The 19,972-nt window shown below is 49.0% G+C and overlaps 1 protein-coding gene across 1 annotated transcript in view; it reads right to left on the reverse strand.

Moving 5' to 3' along the window:
* LOC124791505 overlaps positions 1–19,972 on the reverse strand; it is a 528,144-nt gene that overhangs the window by 315,259 nt on the left and 192,913 nt on the right. Inside the window, 1 exon segment of the mRNA XM_047257865.1 lies at positions 17,797–17,922. Within this exon segment, the coding sequence (XP_047113821.1) occupies positions 17,797–17,922 (126 nt within the window).

The following is a 19,972-nucleotide window of genomic DNA, read 5'->3' on the forward strand; positions in this document are numbered from 1 at the left end:
GGGCGCCCTATAGGGCTGGGCAGGCCAGTTAGCAGCCACACGGCCAGGCCGCTGCCTGCGGTCCCTTTGATGGCGACTCTCCCGAAGCCGCAAGGCCATTTAGCTGCCCCTCAAAGCTACGTGCAAACAGACCGCGTCTCCCTTCTCGCACCGCTCAAAAGTAGACAGCAAGACACAATCCCATCGAGAATTAGTCCACGCTACGCTTTCCACTAAACCCCGTATTTGTACAAAGTAGTGAATCATAAGGGAAGCGCCTATACATTTTTAACAGATACGACATAGTGATCGATCACGCAAGACGAAATTACTCACCCACCGAACAAGAAAGGCGATAACACGGATCCGATCAAATACAGTGGCGTATTCTTTTTGCCAGACACGTAAATTTTCTTTCTTCCTAAGCCAATTAGAAGAACAAACAGGTCAGGCGAACACCAGCAGAACAGTTACGAAACCACACTGAAGCGCCGAAAAAACTGGCATAGGCGCGCGTATTCAAATACAGAGGTATGTAAACAGGCGGAATCCGGCGCTGCGGTCGGCAACGCCTATATAAGACAAGTATCTGGCGCAGTTAGATCGGTTATTGCTGCTACAAAGGGCGGGTTATCAAGATTTAAGAGTTTGAACGTGGTGTTATAGTCGCCACACGAGCGATGGGACACAATATCTCCGAGGCAGCGATGAAGTGGGGATTTTCCCGTACGATAACATCACTAGTGTACCGTGAATGCCAGGAATTCAGTAAACCATCAAATCTCCGAAATCGTTGCGGCCGGAAAAAAATCCTGCAAGAACGGGACCAACGTCAACTGAAGAGAATCGTTCAACGTGACAGAAGTGCACCCTTCCGCAAATTGCTGCATATTTCAATGCTGGGCCATCAACAAGTGTTAGCGTGCGAACCATTCAATGAAGCCGGCCGCAGTGACCGAGCGGTTCTAGGCGCTTCAGTGCGGAACCGCGCGACTGCTACGGTCGCAGGTTCGAATCCTGCCTCGGGCATGGGAGTGATCTCCTTAGGTTAATTAGGTTTAAGTAGTTCTAAATTCTAGGGGACTGATGACCTCAGATGTTAAGTCCCATAGTGCTCAGAGCCATTTGAACCATTCAACGAAACATCATCGATATGGGTTTTCGGAGCCAAAGGCCCATTCGTGTACCCTTGTACACAAAGCTTTACGCCTCGCCCGCGCCTTCAACACCGACTGCGGACTGTCGACAGCTGGAAACATGTTGCTTGGTCGGACGAGTCTCGTTTAAAATTGCATCGAGCGGATGGACGTGTACGGGTACAGTGAAAACCTCATGAATCCATGGACCGTGCATGTCAGCAAAGGACTGTTCTAGCTGGTGGAAGCTATTTAATGGTGTGGGACACGTGCAGTTGCAGTAATACGAGACCCCTGATACGTCTAGATACAATTCTGGTAGGTGACATGTACGTAAGCATCCAGTCTGATCATCTGCATCCGTCCATGTCCATTGTGCATTACGATGGACTTGGGCACTTCCAACAGGACAATGCGACACCCCACACGTCCTTAATTGCTACAGAGTGGCTTCAGGAACTCTCTTCGGAGTTTAAACACTTCCACTGGCCACCAAACTCCCCAGACATGAACATTATTGAGCATATCTGGAATGCCTTGCAACGTAATCTTAAGGATTTATGGACAGCCCTGCAGGATTCACGGTGAGTCCCCTCCAGCACTACTTCAAACATTAGTTGAGTCCATGCCACGTCGTGTTGCGGCACTTCTGCGTGTTCGAGGGAGCCCTGCACGATATTAGGCATGATGAAAGGGTACAGTACCGCCCGACATTGAAAATAGGTACAACATTCTTCGTTATTCTTGTCAGAATAACATATTTTTTGTAATAATAACTCAATTTCACTTAACACACCGAAGCCGGATACTAGTGTAGGAAAGAAGGACAATTTATTTATTTAATTGCTCACATGTGCACTCCCACAAAATAAATCCATACATCCAGATTGGTGAGATCTGTGAAATGAATATGTACTAGTGTCTTTAGTTCTTCAGTGTGCAAGGTGATACTATCGTCGACCTAAATTCTCAATCAACATCTTCGGATCTTTAAAAGGATATGTGGTGCTGTGAGCAGCGTAAAAATTTTTCGCACTTTGCGAGAACTATGTCCACAAAACTAAAATTTATGCAGAGTATTAGTTCCAGCGGGGCTTTGTGTAACTGATACCTTACATCAAGAGCGTTATGCGACGGTTCGAATTTAATTTTTTACCGAAAATTTTGAAAAAATTCTTTGGCCAGTAGGACAGTATTCTTAACCATCTTTAAATTGATTATCTTACATTGGTTTTTATTGAGTCTTTTTTGTCTGTTATACAAAAATATCAATGGAAGTTCAAACACCTCCAGCGCAAGATGTAAATGGAGCTACCTAATAAGAATGCTTTACATTGAAAACAGAACGTTATGAAATTAAGTTTAAATCTAAAAGGGTCTACGAAAAAGGTGCGGAGACTTCTACTGGCAGAATATGTAACTCACATGTATGTACCTACTCGAACCAACCGGTGTGATCGGAAGTTTCAAAGAAATTGTGGGTGGATGAAGTTGTGAAAGATCAGCTGCAACTGTAGGCAGATTTTGACTTAGGAATATGACCTTAAAGGCAAATAAATGCCAAATTTCAAAAGACTGTACACATAAATAACCTGCAAAGCTCTTGCGAAATCAATATATGAAGTGAATAACCTTCGACCTCTGAGTCTTTTGATTAGAAAGGGACTTTCCACCATTCTGTCTAACTTGGTTCTAAACTAAAATTATCCGACAATGGTAAAGTGATAGCAAAGGCCAAAATATCGTAAATTCTGCATGCAATATGCGACATGGAATGCTTAGGCTCTGCTGATGACTTAGCAGTCTACGACTGCATGAGCCACATAAAAGGCTCCACATGACAGTGTCGAAGGAAGACCTCTAGATATCATATGTGACAACACGGAACTATTTGGGAAGTATTTTCGTTCATATTCCTTGAAGTAATTCTGTATAATAGGGAGTGTTCGAAATAAATGAAGACTTGCCTGAAATTACTACATCATCTAATATCCTGCAGACCGCAATTGAGAAATTACTGCCGGCCGGAGTGGCCGAGCGGTTCTAGGCGCTACAGTCTGGAACTGCGCGACCGCTACGGTCGCAGGTTCGAATCCTGCCTCGGGCACGGATGTGTGTGACGTCCTTAGGTTAGTTAGGTTTAAGCAGTTCTAAGTTCTAGGGGACTGATGACCTCAGAAGTTAAGTCCCATAGTGCTCAGAGCCATTTGAACCATTTGAGAAATTACTAAGATATTTGTATCGCTGAAAACACTGCACCGTATATACTTTGGAAGATTCGCCCTATTGTAGAAACAGAAAATCAAGGCCGGAGTACTCTCAGGCAATAGAATGAAACGGAATTTGTAGTAAGTGGAGAACAAGGGAACTTTACATCCTTATTAGATAGCTTCATTTACATCATGCGCTAGAGGTGTTTGAAATTCCATTGACATTTTTGTGTAATAGACAACAAAAGACTCAACAAAAATCAATTTAAGAGATTCACTTTAAAGAAAGTGAAGAATAACTGGCTATAGGAAACCAAAGAACACACAAAAGGAATGAACAACATTAGAGACAACATTTGAAATCATAGAACGTTTCAGACATCAGTAACTAAGCGCAAATTAGCTGTGAATAAATGTAATAAATGCTTAGAAGCCGTAATAAACAAAACAGTGACTTCATGAAACTATTCTAATAGGATATGAAGGTAACAAATAGCGTCTCCCAGACCAACTAACATGTTATAGGCACTTTATGGGCAAAATGAAGAAACAATGACTGATAAAGCATTAATAAATTAGATTTATTCGTGTAATCGCCAATCTCAACAAATTCTATCATCAGATGGCGAGATTCTGTGTTCATACAAGTTACTGGTTGTAGAGTGTCAAAATTTAAGTTAATAAAGATGGCAACCAAATATGTAGTCCACGTATACGCACTTTTTAATCCAGAAAAACACTTTGTTTCAAATTCACTATTTCTGAATTGCTTAGCAAACGTCTCGGGAACATCACTGTTCTCTTCATGATTATCTCCCATTCATTATCTCCTTCGACTTAATTTTACAGTACCTCGTGATTCCGTACTTAATATGAGCATTCAATCTTCAATGACCGTATGTAGCAACACATTTCCACGGTCTAAATACTGCTGCAGTCCAGCCTCTCCTTCATGTCAGTTTATGATATCTCCAAACGTACTTTATCGAAGCCAGTTACCGTCTGGTTGATACTAAATGTGACTCATCCCTTTCTATAGTTTATTCCCGCTCGTCTCAGGATTTCGAACGTCTCATTCCCTCTTACATTGTCGAAGGAATTTTTGACGTTCACTAATGTCATGAGACTGTACGGATTGCTTTCTTCTCTTCTTTCCTTTATCAACCGTAAGGTCAGCGTTCCTTCTCCAGCCTATGCACCTATTCTTAAACTAAATTCCAATTTCTGTTTCTGCCCTAGCACGTACTATTGTAGTCATCATTTACAAGTTTCCATCCGTCCGATGTAATCACGTTTGTGTGTTCGTGCGTTCTGTAATTGTGTGGTCATTATGCTTTTCTGAAGACTTGATGCTAAGTCCCACGTTTCATAGATTCCGCAAACCATATTAAATAATCAAGTGGTTCCTCGACCTCACAATGATTTCATCATCTTTTAGGCGTGTCATCGACTACTGCATTTGCGTATGAGCTCAGTCATTATGTGCTCTATCAATTTCGGAATACTGCACCTTCTTCCAAATTAACCTCCTTGTCTTCTGCCACGCTGCAAGACAGCTCTTGTCATAAGGACCTTAGGGTGCACCGCTTACGCCTATTTGTGATCAACAAAAGTTTCCTGTTTTCACTTTGTAGCCTAACGTCATTTCTTATCGTGTCCTAGAAATTACGTTGAGCCTTCGTGATTTTGTTCAGATGTGATCTCTCAAGCAATCCAACGATGATGCTCCCTGGTTTTTGTAAATTTAATTTAATGAGATCTGTATTGTTACTTGCCCATCTCTCTCTCTCTCTCTCTCTCTCTCTCTCTCTCTCTCTCTATCTATCTATCTCTCAGTTACTAATATCTTTGGCTTCTCTGGACCTAATTATTTCGTTCATTATCATATTATACACTCCTGGAAATGGAAAAAAGAACACATTGACACCGGTGTGTCAGACCCACCATACTTGCTCCGGACACTGCGAGAGGGCTGTACAAGCAATGATCACACGCACGGCACAGCGGACACACCAGGAACCGCGGTGTTGGCCGTCGAATGGCGCTAGCTGCTCAGCATTTGTGCCCCGCCGCCGTCAGTGTCAGCCAGTTTGCCGTGGCATACGGAGCTCCATCGCAGTCTTTAACACTGGTAGCATGCCGCAACAGCGTGGACGTGAACCGTATGTGCAGTTGACGGACTTTGAGCGAGGGCATATAGTGGGCATGCGGGAGGCCGGGTGGACGTATCGCCGAATTGCTCAACACGTGGGGCGTGAGGTCTCCACAGTACATCGATGTCGTCGCCAGTGGTCGGCGGAAGGTGCACGTGCCCGTCGACCTGGGACCGGACCGCAGCGACGCACGGATGCACGCCAAGACCGTAGGATCCTACGCAGTGCCGTAGGGGACCGCACCGCCACTTCCCAGCAAATTAGGGACACTGTTGCTCCTGGGGTATCGGCGAGGACCATTCGCAACCGTCTCCATGAAGCTGGGCTACGGTCCCGCACACCGTTAGGCCGTCTTCCGCTCACGCCCCTACATCGTGCAGCCCGCCTCCAGTGGTGTCGCGACAGGCGTGAATGGAGGGACGAATGGAGACGTGTCGTCTTCAGCGATGAGAGTCGCTTCTGCCTTGGTGTCAGTGATGGTTGTATGCGTGTTTGGCGCCGTGCAGGTGAGCGCCACAATCAGGACTGCATACGACCGAGGCACACAGGGCCAACACCCGGCATCATGGTGTGGGGAGCGATCTCCTACACTGGCCGTGCACCACTGGTGATCGTCGAGGGGACACTGAATAGTGCACGGTACATCCAAACCGTCATCGAACCCATCGTTCTACCATTCCTAGACCGGCAAGGGAACTTGCTGTTCCAACAGGACAATCCACGTCCGCATGTATCCCGTGCCACCCAACGTGCTCTAGAAGGTGTAAGTCAACTACCCTGGCCAGCAAGATCTCCGGATCTGTCCCCCATTGAGCATGTTTGGGACTGGATGAAGCGTCGTCCCACGCGGTCTGCACGTCCAGCACGAACGCTGGTCCAACTGAGGCGCCAGGTGGAAATGGCATGGCAAGCCGTTCCACAGGAGTACATCCAGCATCTCTACGATCGTCTCCATGGGAGAATAGCAGTCTGCATTGCTGCGAAAGGTAGATATACACTGTACTAGTGCCGACATTGTGCATGCTCTGTTGCCTGTGTCTATGTGCCTGTTGTTCTGTCAGTGTGATCATGTGATGTATCTGACCCCAGGAATGTGTCAATAAAGTTTCCCCTTCCTGGGACAATGAATTCACGGTGTTCTTATTTCAATTTCCAGGAGTGTATTTACTTATCATCTGCTAGAACAAACTCAACATTTTTAATTGTAACAATGTACAATGCCACAGAGAATTATCTCCTTTTTCCTTATTAGTATTCGTCTCGTTGCTATATGTTCCTTTGGTATGGTCTTCTAAATTTAACTTCCTACTTATCCTAATACATATTTTTACTTGAATATGTGTTGTAGTAAGATATTTGCTTCTTAAATATCGAACTTACGGCGTCGAACTGGTTTATTTCCGTATCTTCAGCTCTTCCTCTAGTTTACCTTCTCTCTTAATTTTGTAAGAGGGTATTCACTACAACCAATTAAAACGTCATAGAAGTCCAGAAGCACTTATTCTTTCTCTTTTCGCTCCATCCGTCGTTTTCCTCTAAAATTATGCCTTTCTTCCACTTCTCTATTATTACGTCACAAAACTACGACATGTATACCTTCTCTTAGATATATTTCTCCAGTTCGTTAATATCCTTAAACCTCTGTTAATTTATCACCAGTTTGTAAGACGAACAAGGGTATCTATACAGTGGTGGCTGTTATTGCTTTCGTTTCACTCCTATGAAAAATAATTCAACAGATGGGTCGCTCGATGTAAATCACTCTTTTACCTATCCCGCTTCATTGCGAAACATACCTAGCCTCGGTCAGTTCATGGAACCTATCCAACAAGAAAACCCTAACACTAGCAAAGATATTGCAAGTATAACTTCCAATTTTATGTAACCTAGTCGGTCTGTTAGTATCATATAGGTGTATCTCATATCGATCATAGTGTACATAATGCTAAGGAGCAAAGGATGGGGCGTGAGAATATTGGGACATGGTGGGTCTCACTTTATCTGGTTCATCTGATGCGACCTATCTGAATAAGGTACTGCTCACAATTTCGTAATGCGTGTTAACTCACAGACTTATCAGTATGAACCTTCAGTCGTTTTTTAGGTATATTGCTCAGATAATTGTGATCGTGATCTTAATATATATGTAAAGGAAGGAGAGTTCTGGGTTGCGTATTCCTCCATTAGCTGTTCGGTGACTAATTCGCCAGGAGCCGTGCAGCTTGGGACACTCTTCCAGTATGTTAATTGCACCAGCAGTATTACTTGATGGTGTGAACTCTTACTTGTTAGTCACTTTCGAACGTATCATATCGCTCATAGCAGCCGCAACGCGAAAAACAAAGGATCAGCCATGGAAATAGTGTTACGGGGCACACTTTTCTGCTTCGTGTAGTAGGACCCCTCCATTATCAACAAAATTTTTCAGGGTATGTAGCGGAACTGCCAACACGCAAAATTCACCGACATTTTCGCCATTTGAAACAGTAGCCGACACGTCAGAGAAGTATGGTTCAAATGGCTCTGAGCACTACGGGACTTAACATCTGAGGTCATCAGTCACTAGAACTTAGAACTACTTAAACCTAACTAAACTAAGGACATCACACACATCCATGCCCGAGGCAGGGTTCGAACCTGCGACCGTAGCGGTCGCGCGGTTCCAGACTGAAGCGCCTAGAACCGCTCGGCCACTCCGGCCGGCAGAGAAGTATGCATATTGACAATGCGATCATATACCCTGAAGAAATTTATTGATTGTGTCAAAGGTCGCGGAAGCCTAGCTTACAAGGATCTATTCAGTCTGAAAGTGAAAACAGTCGCTATTCTACCGGCAGCACAACTATCAATTTCGCGAGAATTCTAAAGTTTACCGGTGTGGAATCTTCAGCGCGTCCCGATATTTCAATTCGATTACTCTGTCAGTACTATGAAAGGATGGAGTAACAGACAAGTGAATGGCCAGACATTGTAGGATATACTCCATCAGGTTAAAGTGACTGAACCTCTTCACCTTGGAGGCTTTTGGTAGCCAAGCAACCATTAAAATAACGCTCAGGTTCAGGCAAATTCCCATATTTAAGAGCGCCAGTCCTGGGTGTCCTGTTATGTCATTTTCCAACAGACATGTTTTTCAAAAACAATGAGAATGTTTATAAAATAACTTTTGCTGCTGCCAGTCACGCTTTTCTTTTATTTGTCTATTTACACACATCAAAAAAATGTTTTACGTCACCCCGGTTCCCAGAACTCCTGAAGATAGACGTTGACTGTGGATATTGTATCACAGACACGGTCCCTTTAAGTGTTCAGAGGTGTCACTAAACCCACCCAAAGACGTAAACAATTATGCATGAGCAGCGCTCCAGTACACGGCTCGTGTTGTCTATACTTTAACCATGCTTAGACGGTGAATATCGCGGTCCGATCATGTCCGCATTGTTACTTTGTGCCAGGAAGTGCTCTCAACAAGGGGTGTGTCCAGGCGTCTCGGAGTGAACCACAGCGTTGTTGTTCGGAAACGGAGGGGATACAAAGAGCCAGGAACTGTCGATGACATGCCTCGCTCGGGTTATCCAAGGGCTACTACTGCAGTGGATGACCGCTACCTACGGATTATGGCTCGGAGGAACCCTGACAGCAACGCCACCATGTTGAATAATGCTTTTCGTGCAGCCACAAGACGTCGTGTTACGACTCAAACACGGCGCAATAGGTTGCATGATGCACAACTTCACTTGGTTCAAATGGTTCAAATGGCTCTGAGCACTATGGGACTTAACATCTATGGTCATCAGTCCCCTAGAACTTAGAACTACTTAAAGCTAACTAACCTAAGGACATCACACAACACCCAGCCATCAAGAGGCAGAGAAAATCCCTGACTCCGCCGGGAATCGAACCCGGGAACCCGGGCGTGGGAAGCGAGAACGCTACCGCACGACCACGAGATGCGGGCGCGCAACTTCACTCCCCATGTCCATGGCGAGATCCATCTTTGCAACTACGACACCGCGGTACAGGTGGGCCCAACAACATGCCGAATGGACCGCTCAGGATTGGCATCACGTTCTCTTCACTGACGAGTGTCGGTTATGCCTTCAACCAAACAATCGTCGGAGAAGTGTTTGGAGGGCAAACCGGTCAGGCTGAACGCCCCAGACACACTGTTCAACGAGTGCAGCAAGGTGGAGGTTCTCTACTGTTTTAGCCGGCCGAAGTGGCCGTGCGGTTAAAGGCGCTGCAGTCTGGAACCGCAAGACCGCTACGGTCGCAGGTTCGAATCCTGCCTCGGGCATGGATGTTTGTGATGTCCTTAGGTTAGTTAGGTTTAACTAGTTCTAAGTTCTAGGGGACTAATGACCTCAGCAGTTGAGTCCCATAGTGCTCAGAGCCATTTTTTTTCTACTGTTTTGGGGTGGCATTATGTGGGGCCGGCTTACGCCGCTGTCGGTCGTGGAAGGCGCCGTAACGACTGTACGATACGTGAATTCCATCCTCTTTTTTTTTTTTTTTTTGGTAGGGTTTAAGGGCGCTCAACTGCTGAGGTCATTAGCGCCCAGTCACTGGTGTTAGAGCACAAGGAACCTGCTAAAACTCAAGGGGATGGGGGGACATCAAAAGGACCTGACAAAGATGCAGATGAAATAAGTAAAAAGGTTAAATGTCTTTGGTCAAGCCAGTTAAAGTTATAAAACGCAGAAGACGAGCAGCTGCTCGAGCGTCATCAGCTAAAACATCCGGTAAGGTAGATGGCAGGGACAGGACAACACGAAATTGACTAAAACGGGGACACGACAATAAAACATGGCGCACCGTTAATGCCTGACCACAAGGGCACTGCGGGGCTGGGTCACCAGAGAGCAGGTAGCGGTGGCTAAACCGGCAATGCCCAATCCGCAACCTGGTCAGAAGGACCTCCTCGCGCCGAGATGGTCGGGAGGAAGTTGTCCAAGCAGTTGGGAGCGGTTTTACTGCCTGGAGCTTGTTTCCTTGGAGGGATGACCAAGCATCCCACCACAAGGACACAAGCCTCTTACATACATCCCCACAAACGTCAGATGACGGGACACAATGGGAGGCTGGCCGAGGCTGGAGGACTGCAGCCTTGGCTGCAGCATCCGCAGCCTCATTCCCAGGCACTCCTACATGTCCGGGGACCCACAGAAAGCTGACAGAACCGCCATTATCAGCAAAAGAATGGAGGGACTGCTGTATTCGTTGAATCAAGGGATGGACCGGATAGGGAGCCCCAAGGCTCTGAAGAGCACTGAGTGAGTCAGTGCAGAGTACATACGATGAATGGCGGTGGCGGCGGGCATACTGAATGGCCTGATGGAGAGCAAAAAGCTCGGCCGTAAAGCTGGAACATTGGTCAAGGAGCCGGTATTTAAAGGTGGCGGTCCCGACGACAAAGGCACAGCCGACACCATCGTCAGTTTTGGAGCCATCGGTGTAAATAAAGGTGTGACCAGCAAGTCGAGCACGAAGTTCGACAAACCGTGAGCAATACACTGCAGCCGGAGTACCCTCCTTCGGGAGTGAGCTGAGGTCGAGATAAATACGAACCGGAGCCTGGAGCCAAGGTGGTGTCGGGCTCTCACCCTCTCTGAAGGTGGTAGGGAGGGCAAAATCCAATTGTCGAAGCAGGCGACGGAAGCGGACTCCGGGGGGCAGCAGGGCAGACACATACAACCCGTACTGACGGTCGAGAGAATCGGCGAAGAAGGACTTGTAAGAGGGGTGTTCGGGCATAGACAACAGCCGGCAGGCATACCGACACAGCAGTATGTCGCGCCGGTAGGTCAATGGTAACTCGGCAGCTTCAGCATAAAGACTCTCGACAGGACTAGTGTAGAAGGCTCCGGTCGCAAGACGTATCCCCCGATGGTGGATGGAGTTGAGCCGGCGTAAGAGGGATGGCCGAGCGGACGAGTAGACGAAGCTCCCATAATCCAGCTTAGATCGGACTATGGACCGATACAAGCGAAGCAGGACAGTGCGATCCGCTCCCCAAGATGAACCGCTAAGAACTCTGAGGACATTAAGGAACGTGTACAACGGGCCGCCAAATAAGAGACATGTGGAGACCAACACAGTTTCCGGTCCAACGTGAGCCCTAGAAACTTAGTTGTGTCCACGAATGGGAGAACAACGGGACCGAGATGTAAGGATGGCGGAAGGAACGCTTTATATCGCCAAAAGTTGATACAAACCGTCTTCTCTCAGAGAACCGGAAGCCATTTGCCACGCTCCATGAGTAGAGGCTGTCTAGACAACGCTGAAGGCAGCGCTCCAGGAGGCATGTCCTCTGGGCACTGCAGTAGATCGCGAAGTCATCGACAAAGAGAGAGCCTGAGACATTAGGTGGAATGCAATCCATAATTGGATTGATCGCGATGGCAAAAAGGGCTACGCTCAAGACGGAGCCCTGAGGCACTCCGTTCTCCTGGAGGAAGACGTCGGACAATACGGAACCCACACGTACCCTAAACTTTCGATCCGTTAAAAAGGAATCAATAATAAGGGGCAGACGACCGCGTAGGCCCCACTTGTGCATAGTGCGGAGGATACCTCCTCTCCAACAGGTATCATAAGCCTTCTCCAAGTCGAAGAACACGGCTACCGTTTGGCGCCTTCGCAAAAAGTTGTTCAGGATGAATGTCGACAAGGTCACAAGGTGGTCAACAGCGGAGCGGCGGCGACGAAAGCCGCATTGGACATTAGTAAGTAGTCGTCGAGATTCAAGAATCCAAACTAACCGAGCATTAACCATGCGCTCCATCACCTTACAGACACAGCTTGTAAGAGAAATGGGGCGGTAACTAGAAGGAAGGTGTCTATCCTTCCCGGGTTTGGGTATAGGAACAACAACGGCGTCACGCCAACGCATGGGGACCTGACCTTCGGTCCAGACGCGATTGTAGGTACGAAGAAGGAAGCTTTTGCCCGCCGGAGAAAGGTGTGCCAGCATCTGAACGTGAATGGCATCTGGCCCCGGAGCAGAGGACCGGGACAGTGCAAGCGCACGTTCGAGTTCCCGCATAGTAAAGGGGGCATTGTAAGTTTCCAGATTCAGCGAGTGGAAGGAAGGTCGCCGAGCCTCGTCTGCCTCTTTCCTGGGAAGGAAGGCAGGATGGTAATGGGCGGAGCTTGAAACCTCCACGAAAAAGCGGCCAAAGGCGTTGGAGACAGCCACAGGATCAACAAGGACCTCATTACCTGAGGTCAGGCCAGGTACTGAGGAGTGGGCCTTAATGCCCGACAGCCGGCGCAGGCTACCCCAAACAACGGAAGAGGGAGTAAAACTGGTAAAGGAGCTCGTGAAAGAGGCCCAGCAAGCTTTTTTGCTGTCTTTGATGACTCTACGGCATTGCGCTCGGAGTCGTTTGTATTCAATACAATTCGCCAACGTAGGATGGCGGCGAAAGGTGCGTAAAGCACGTCGTCGAGCACGGATAGCGTCCCTACAAGCCTCGTTCCACCAGGGGACGGAAACGCGACGTGAAGAAGAAGTAGTACGAGGTATGGAACGGTCGGCAGCATGGATAATAACAGCCGTGAGGTATTCGACCTGACTGTCACAACTGGGAAAATCGTGGTCCGGAAAGGTCGCCAGGGAGGAGTAAAGTCCCCAGTCAGCTTTCAGTATGTTCCAGCGCGAAGGACGTGGGGATGGGGTGTGGTGCAGGAGACGAACGACACAGGGGAAGTGGCCGCTCGAATAGGTGTCAGAAAGGACATACCACTCGAACCGACGGGCAAGAGTGGTAGAACAGATCGAGAGGTCTAAGTGGGAGTAGGTATGAGTAGAGTCCGAGAGGAAAGTCGGGGCGCCGGTATTGAGGCAGACAAGATTGAGATGGTTGAAGACATCCGCCAAGAGTGAGCCTCTTTGACAGGATGCAGGAGAGCCCCAAAGGGGATGATGGGCATTGAAGTCGCCAAACAATAAGAACGGCGGGGGAAGCTGATCGATCAGGTGCATCATGTCAGCCCAACTAACAGCAGATGATGGTGGAGTGTAGACGGTACAAACTGAAAAAGTAAAAGCAGAAAGAGTAATGCGGATAGCTATTGCTTGGAGTGGGGTGGTCAATGGGATGGGAGGGTAATAGACATCGTCCCGAACGAGCAACATGACCCCACCATGAGCTGGGATACCGTCCACAGGGGTGAGGTCATACCGCTCCGAGGTATAGTGGGAAAAGGCAATACGGTCAGTCGGGCGCAACTTGGTTTCCTGGAGACCAAGGACGAGCGGACAGTGCAGGCGGAGGAGCAGTTGTAATTCCTCCCGATTAGATCGAATACCTCTTATGTTCCAATGAAACAACGCCATTGCTAGTCAAAAAATTGGGGGAACGAGACGGGGAAGAGCTGGTCACCTCGATGGCCGCGGAGGGCCAGGTTGCGAGGCAACAACGCTACAACTGACGGCAGGCGGATCCTGTTCCATCGACTCGTCGCCTGCTGCGGCCGCTGTCCCTGATTGTGTAGGAGGGGCCACATCATTTGCCGACAAAAGGCCGGCGGAACGCCTGGCAGCAGAGCGTCCCGGCGAAACTGAGGACGGCCGGGAGCAGCGACTCACGGATGAAGCGTCAGATGAAACGCGCCGGGGTGGAGAGGGGGATAGAGACTTCTTCTTGGAGGCCTTCTTGGAAGGCCGAGGAGGCACAGGGATGGTGGGCTGGACCCGAAGAAGGTCCTCACGCGCGGGGTCCGTTTTGGAACGCCGGACCTCGGAAGCTGGGGTCCGGAATGTTTCCCCGATGGACGCCTGAGAAGAGGATCGCTTCTCAGGTGGCGTGGGGAGAGGAGGAGGAGGAAGGGTGGCCCCTGGGGCAGGGGGGGTGGGGGCCGCGGGGGAGGAGGATTTGTAAGGGAGGGATTTGGGAGGCGGAGGCAGAGCCCCCTGATGGGCAGAGGAGGCGGAGGGGGGACAGGATAGAGGTGAGGATACAGCGGAAGGAGTGGACACAACTGAGGCAAACGAAGTGGCCAGTGACACGGGATGAAGGCGGTCATACTTCTTCCTGGCCTCAGAATAAGAGAGCCGATCCAAAGTTTTGATTTCTTGTATCTTTTTCTCCTTCTGATAGGCGGGGCAGTCTGGGGATCTAGGCGAGTGGACGCCAGGACAATTAGGGCACCGAGGTGGTGGGGTGCAAGTATGTTCCTCATGAAGAGGACGTCCACAGTCGCCACAAAGGGGCTCAGCCTCACACCGGGACGACATGTGCCCAAAGCGCAAACACCTAAAACAGCGCATAGGAGGTGGGACGTAAGGTCGCACGTCGCACCGGTAGCACATCACCTTTACCTTCTCCGGGAGAACGTCCCCCTCGAAGGCGAGGATAAAGGCCCCGGTGTCGATGCGACGGTCTTTGGGGCCGCGCTGGACTCGCCGGACGAAATGCACGCCGCGGCGCTCCAGGTTGGCCCTGAGCTCCTCATCAGATTGTAGCAGGAGGTCACGATGAAAAATAACCCCCTGCGTCCTATTTAGTGCCAGATGTGGGACAATGGATACTGGGATACCCCTAGGCGGTCGCACGCCTGGAGTGCCGCCGACTGTGTGGCAGAGGTGGTCTTGATAAGAACGGACCCTGATCGCATCTTGCTGAGAGCCTCGATTTCCCCGAAGACGTCCTCAATGTGCTGAACAAAGAACATGGGCTTGGAGGTGGCGAACGTCCCCCCATCTGTTCGAGAACAGACCAAATAGCGGGGGAAGTACTTCGCCCCAAGCCGGCGGGCCTGTCCCTCCTCCCATGGAGTGGCCAAGGGGGAAAGGGCAGGAGAACCAGAACTAGAAACGGTACTTTTTCTTTTGGAAGACTCGGCCGCAGAGCGACCTGATACGTGTTGACGTTTCATGTGCGAAACGTCCGCCCCGATACCACCCACTCCGACCAGGGGCTCTCCCCACGGGCGCCACCCAGCCGCAGCAAGGGCCACCTGGCAGGATGACCATTGCCGGGAGTCCTGATGCCCCAAGGAGACGGGCATCTACTCCTTGGCCAACGTGGGGAGGGTGCAGCTCAGGTATCGGCAGTACGATCCCTGTGTTGTCAGGGGGCTACAACCTAGAGGGTACATGACGACCCCACCACAATGGGCTGGCTACCGTGCTGGATTTCTGGTGCCATGGAAAGTCCATCATGATCGCTGGTGCAGATGGAGATGCACTATGGGCGCAACTTGGACAACCCATCAGGCGTTTAGGCCCAATTTGAGGAATAATGGGTATGGTGACAACGCCGGTGCAATGCTGAGTGCCAAGGTCTTAGTGCACTTAGGACCAGTGGTACACCATGTAAGGTGTCCTTCCCCAAAAGGCTCGTACTTCTGTAGAATTTTGAAAAATGGAGGTCAAACCCCAAGGGGGACCATCACATAGAAGGCCGAAACGGTTGAAACTCCTTTTAGTCGCCTCTTACGACAGGCAGGAATACCTCGGGCCTATTCTTACCCCGGACCCGCAGGGGGGAATTCCATCCTCTGACCGAAAGTGCAGCCTTACCGGCAGCATATTGGCGAGGCATTCGTCTTCATGGACGATAATTCGCGCCCCCATCGCGCACATCTTTTGAACGACTTCCTTCAGGATAACGACATCGCTCGACGAGCGCGGCCAGCAAGTGCTTGAGACATGAACCCTATCGAACCCTGTGATGGATTGGAAAGGGCTGTTTATGGACGACGTGTCCCACCAACCACTTTGAGGGATCTACGCCGAATCGCCGTTGAGTAGCTGGACCAACAGTGCCTTGAACTTGTTGATATTATGCCACGACGAATACAGGCATGCATCAATACAAGACGACGTGCTACTGGGTATTAGAGGTACCGGTGTGTACAGCAATCTGGACCACTACCTCTGAAAGTCTCGCTGTATTGTGGTACAATATGCAGTGTGTGGTTTTAATGAGGAATAAAAAGGGCAGAAATGATGTTTATGTTGATCTATATTACAGTTTTCTGTACAGGTTCCGGAACTCTCGGAACCCAGGTGATACAATTTTTTAAGTGTGTTTTTATTTATTGCACGAAACGTTTTGTGAATTTTTCCATTTTCAAGCGAGTTTTTCGTGCATTATGGTATTTATCCTTTATGTTTAGGATGTTGAGGTTCTGTATTATTGTGTTTCCTATACTGAAATACACAGAGTGTGTCAATAATGTTGCGACAAATTTCGAGGGGCTGTAGAGAGGTCTTGAGGAACAAATCTCGGATAGAAACCCAGCAAATTCTCACTCAACGATGCTACAGACTGCCGATGTTAGAGGCGACGGCGCCTGCCACTATGCCGCGCCTCTGACAGCATACGTGACTTTGTGGTCTGACGGATTGTGGGAGGAAGGTCTCGCAATGTTGTCTGCTAGTGTTCGAGCGTGGCGCGGAGCCCACGAAACCATAAACCCAAGTTGTCAGCTAGCTGATGGTGGCTATGTAATGTCGTCGGCTGTGTTTACATGGAACGGACTGCTGGATTTTCGGCTGCTTGGACGCCATTTGCAGCCATTAATGGACGTCATGATCCCAAACAACGATGGAATTTTTATGGACGACAATGCACCATGTCACTGGGCCACAATTGTTCCCGATTGGTTTGAAGAATATTCTGGAGAATTCGAGTGAATGTTTCGCCACCGAAATCGCCCGACGTGAATCCCATCGAACATTTATGGGGCGTAATCGAGGGGCCAGTTCCTGCACAAAATCCTGTATCGGCAAGACTTTCGCAATTACGGGCACCTGTAAAGGCAGCGTGGGTCAGTACTTGTGCATGGGACTTCCAACGACTTCACCTCAGTGTATAACATAAAAATGTGACTGGCAGCCGCAAAACGTACTTTATGAACAAGCAAACTGAAGGATAAGAGAAGGGGAATAAGAGTGTTGCAGTCTTGTACGGTAGTTATCTACTTCAGTTTAACGGGCCAGTCCATATCGGATATCCTCCTAGTTGTTAGGCTACATAGGGGATAACTTTCAGGGTAATTTGAACCGACAGACTTGCCAGTCTGAGTCATTTTCAGTGTTAAGCACGTTAGTTCGATCATGGCCATCGCAGTATGTAGGAATATGGTAAGTTGGGTCGTTGTGGACACGTGGTTCGAGGTTTGTCGGAACCTGCTCAGTTTGGGAGACCCTAGCAGCTGACTCTGCAGCTGACGTGACATCAATGTTCAGGTGAGGGAGAAGTGCGAACTTCCGGCACGCGCTGCCCCAGCTGCCACTGTGCGCTTGCGCGTGTGGGTGGGGGGCTGCGTGCGGGCGATGCGGGCAAGCCTGGATTGGCGGCGTACCGGTCTTGCGGAGCAGCCACTCCTCTGGCACGGCACAGTAGGCGCCCGTGGGGTCCACGTCTCCCAGGCGCGGCACCTTGCTGGGGCGGCCGAACGTCGAGCGCAGCCGCTTGCCGGCCAGCTGTCCTGCTCAACCAGCACAACTTAAGTCACCACCCGTCGGCCACAAGCGAACACGATGCGCTCGCCAAACGCCACGCCCTCTCGTCCGCCTTCTTACAGTCTGTGGATAGAACAAAAAAGACAAAGCACACCGTCTCGTTTGGAAGCAACGATTTTCCAAGTGCAGTGCCGCATATGAAATTAGTCTGAGTTCTTTGAAGAAAAAGATGAACGTGAAGCGCGATGGTTTCCATATGCTTATTATTTTTCTCTTCGTCAGACTTCTGACGAGTTTGCTGCTTCCACAATGAGATTTTCACTCTGGAGCGGAGTGTGCGCTGATATGAAACTTCCTGGCAGTTTAAAACTGTGTGCCGGGCCGAGACTCGAACTCGGGACCTTTGCCTTTCGCGGGCAAGTGCTCTACCAACTTTTTTTTTTTTATTTCGGGGCGGACGTCGTAAGACATCCATTTATGTTCGTTGTTGATCGATTGACTCAGTTTTTTTATTACAGAGACCACGTAACTCTCTGACCAAACACGCTGAGCTACCGTGCCGGCGGCCAACTGAGCTACCCAAGCACGACTCACGCCCCGTCCTCATAGCTTTACCTCTGCCAGTACCTCGTCTCTTAACTTCCAAACTTAACAGAAGCTCTTCTGCGAACCTTGCAGAACTAGCACTCCTGAAAGAAAGGATATAGCAGAGACATGGCTTAGCCTCAGCCTGGATGATGTTTCCAGAATGAGATTTTCACTCTGCAGCGGAGTGTGCGCTGATATGAAACTTCCTGGCAGATTAAAACTGTGTGCCGGGCCGAGACTCGAACTCGGGACCTTTGCCTTTCGCGGGCAAGCTCAGTTGGTAGAGAACTTGCTCGCGAGAAGGCAAAGGTCCCGAGTTCGAGTCTCGGCAGGGCACCCAGTTTTAATCTGCCAGAAAGTTTCGAGTTTGATGCTACTTACTAAAATTTCCTCTTCTGAGAGAATCTCTTCATCTTACAACACTTCCACTCAACATCTTCAATTATTTGTTATATACAGGGAGTCCTATTTATCTTCACCAACTCAACTAACTTATTGTCCACAATCAAAATAAAAAAATTATACGAAGTCGAGAATGAGGAAAGCTACGGGAAGGATGGGTGGAAATTTATGACTTCCAGTCGCACAGGGCATTGTGGAAATGCAACGGCGAAAACTGAAAATTTGTGTCGGACCGGAACTCGAACCCAGATTTACCGCTCCTTGTGAGCCGTTGTCTCAACCGCTTCGGCTACCCGGACTCAAATTTCCAACTCAACGCATGCTGCAATTCTACGTCCCTCGTCTGTTAACCACCCTTCTCGCAAGTTATTGATTCCCGCGCTGAAACAGACGTCAAGGAGCCGTCGCGCTGGAACAGAAATGAACATATTGGAGTGGTGTCTCTTCTGTCGGACATCGGTTAAGGCAACCGCTCATGAAAAGCGGTAAATCCGGGTCCGGGTCCCTGCCCGGCAAAAATTTTCAGCTTTCGCCATTGCATCACCACAATGCCCTATGCGGACAGAAGTCACGAATTCTCTCTCGTCCCTTTCCTTTCTTTCCCCACGCTCTACGTTACATACACGTGTGCAACATAACACAGAATTGGCTTTGATCCTCCTGTACTAGCACACAGTGCAGGTTCCCGGGAATTACAGTACGCCCTAAGAAAACCAGTGAACATTGTTCACAACATTCTGGTATGAATTAGCGGCTATGCATCGATCATTGCAATGCACACTTGACAGAGTATGCAGAACTTTTTTTTTGCAAAAACCACGATCGTCTAACATTATTCAGTCGTGTACTGGAAACCCTTCAATGGCGCAAGAAGTGGGCTTGCACCTATCAGTTCAGATTCCCGGTGCGGCCTCTGCTCTGTAAAGCCGCTGCTTCCAAGCGCTACGGCTCGCGCTGCGGAACGAGGAGTTCCAACGCGCGCCAACAGTGCGTGACAGCAGACTGCCGGAAACCTGTAAAATGGAGAAGTTATATCGTAGATCAACAGAGCAGTATCAAAGAGCCCGTTTTCACGGGCACTGTGTG

Source organism: Schistocerca piceifrons, chromosome 1 (assembly GCF_021461385.2).
Source record: "Schistocerca piceifrons isolate TAMUIC-IGC-003096 chromosome 1, iqSchPice1.1, whole genome shotgun sequence".
Lineage (NCBI taxonomy): Eukaryota > Metazoa > Arthropoda > Insecta > Orthoptera > Acrididae > Schistocerca > Schistocerca piceifrons.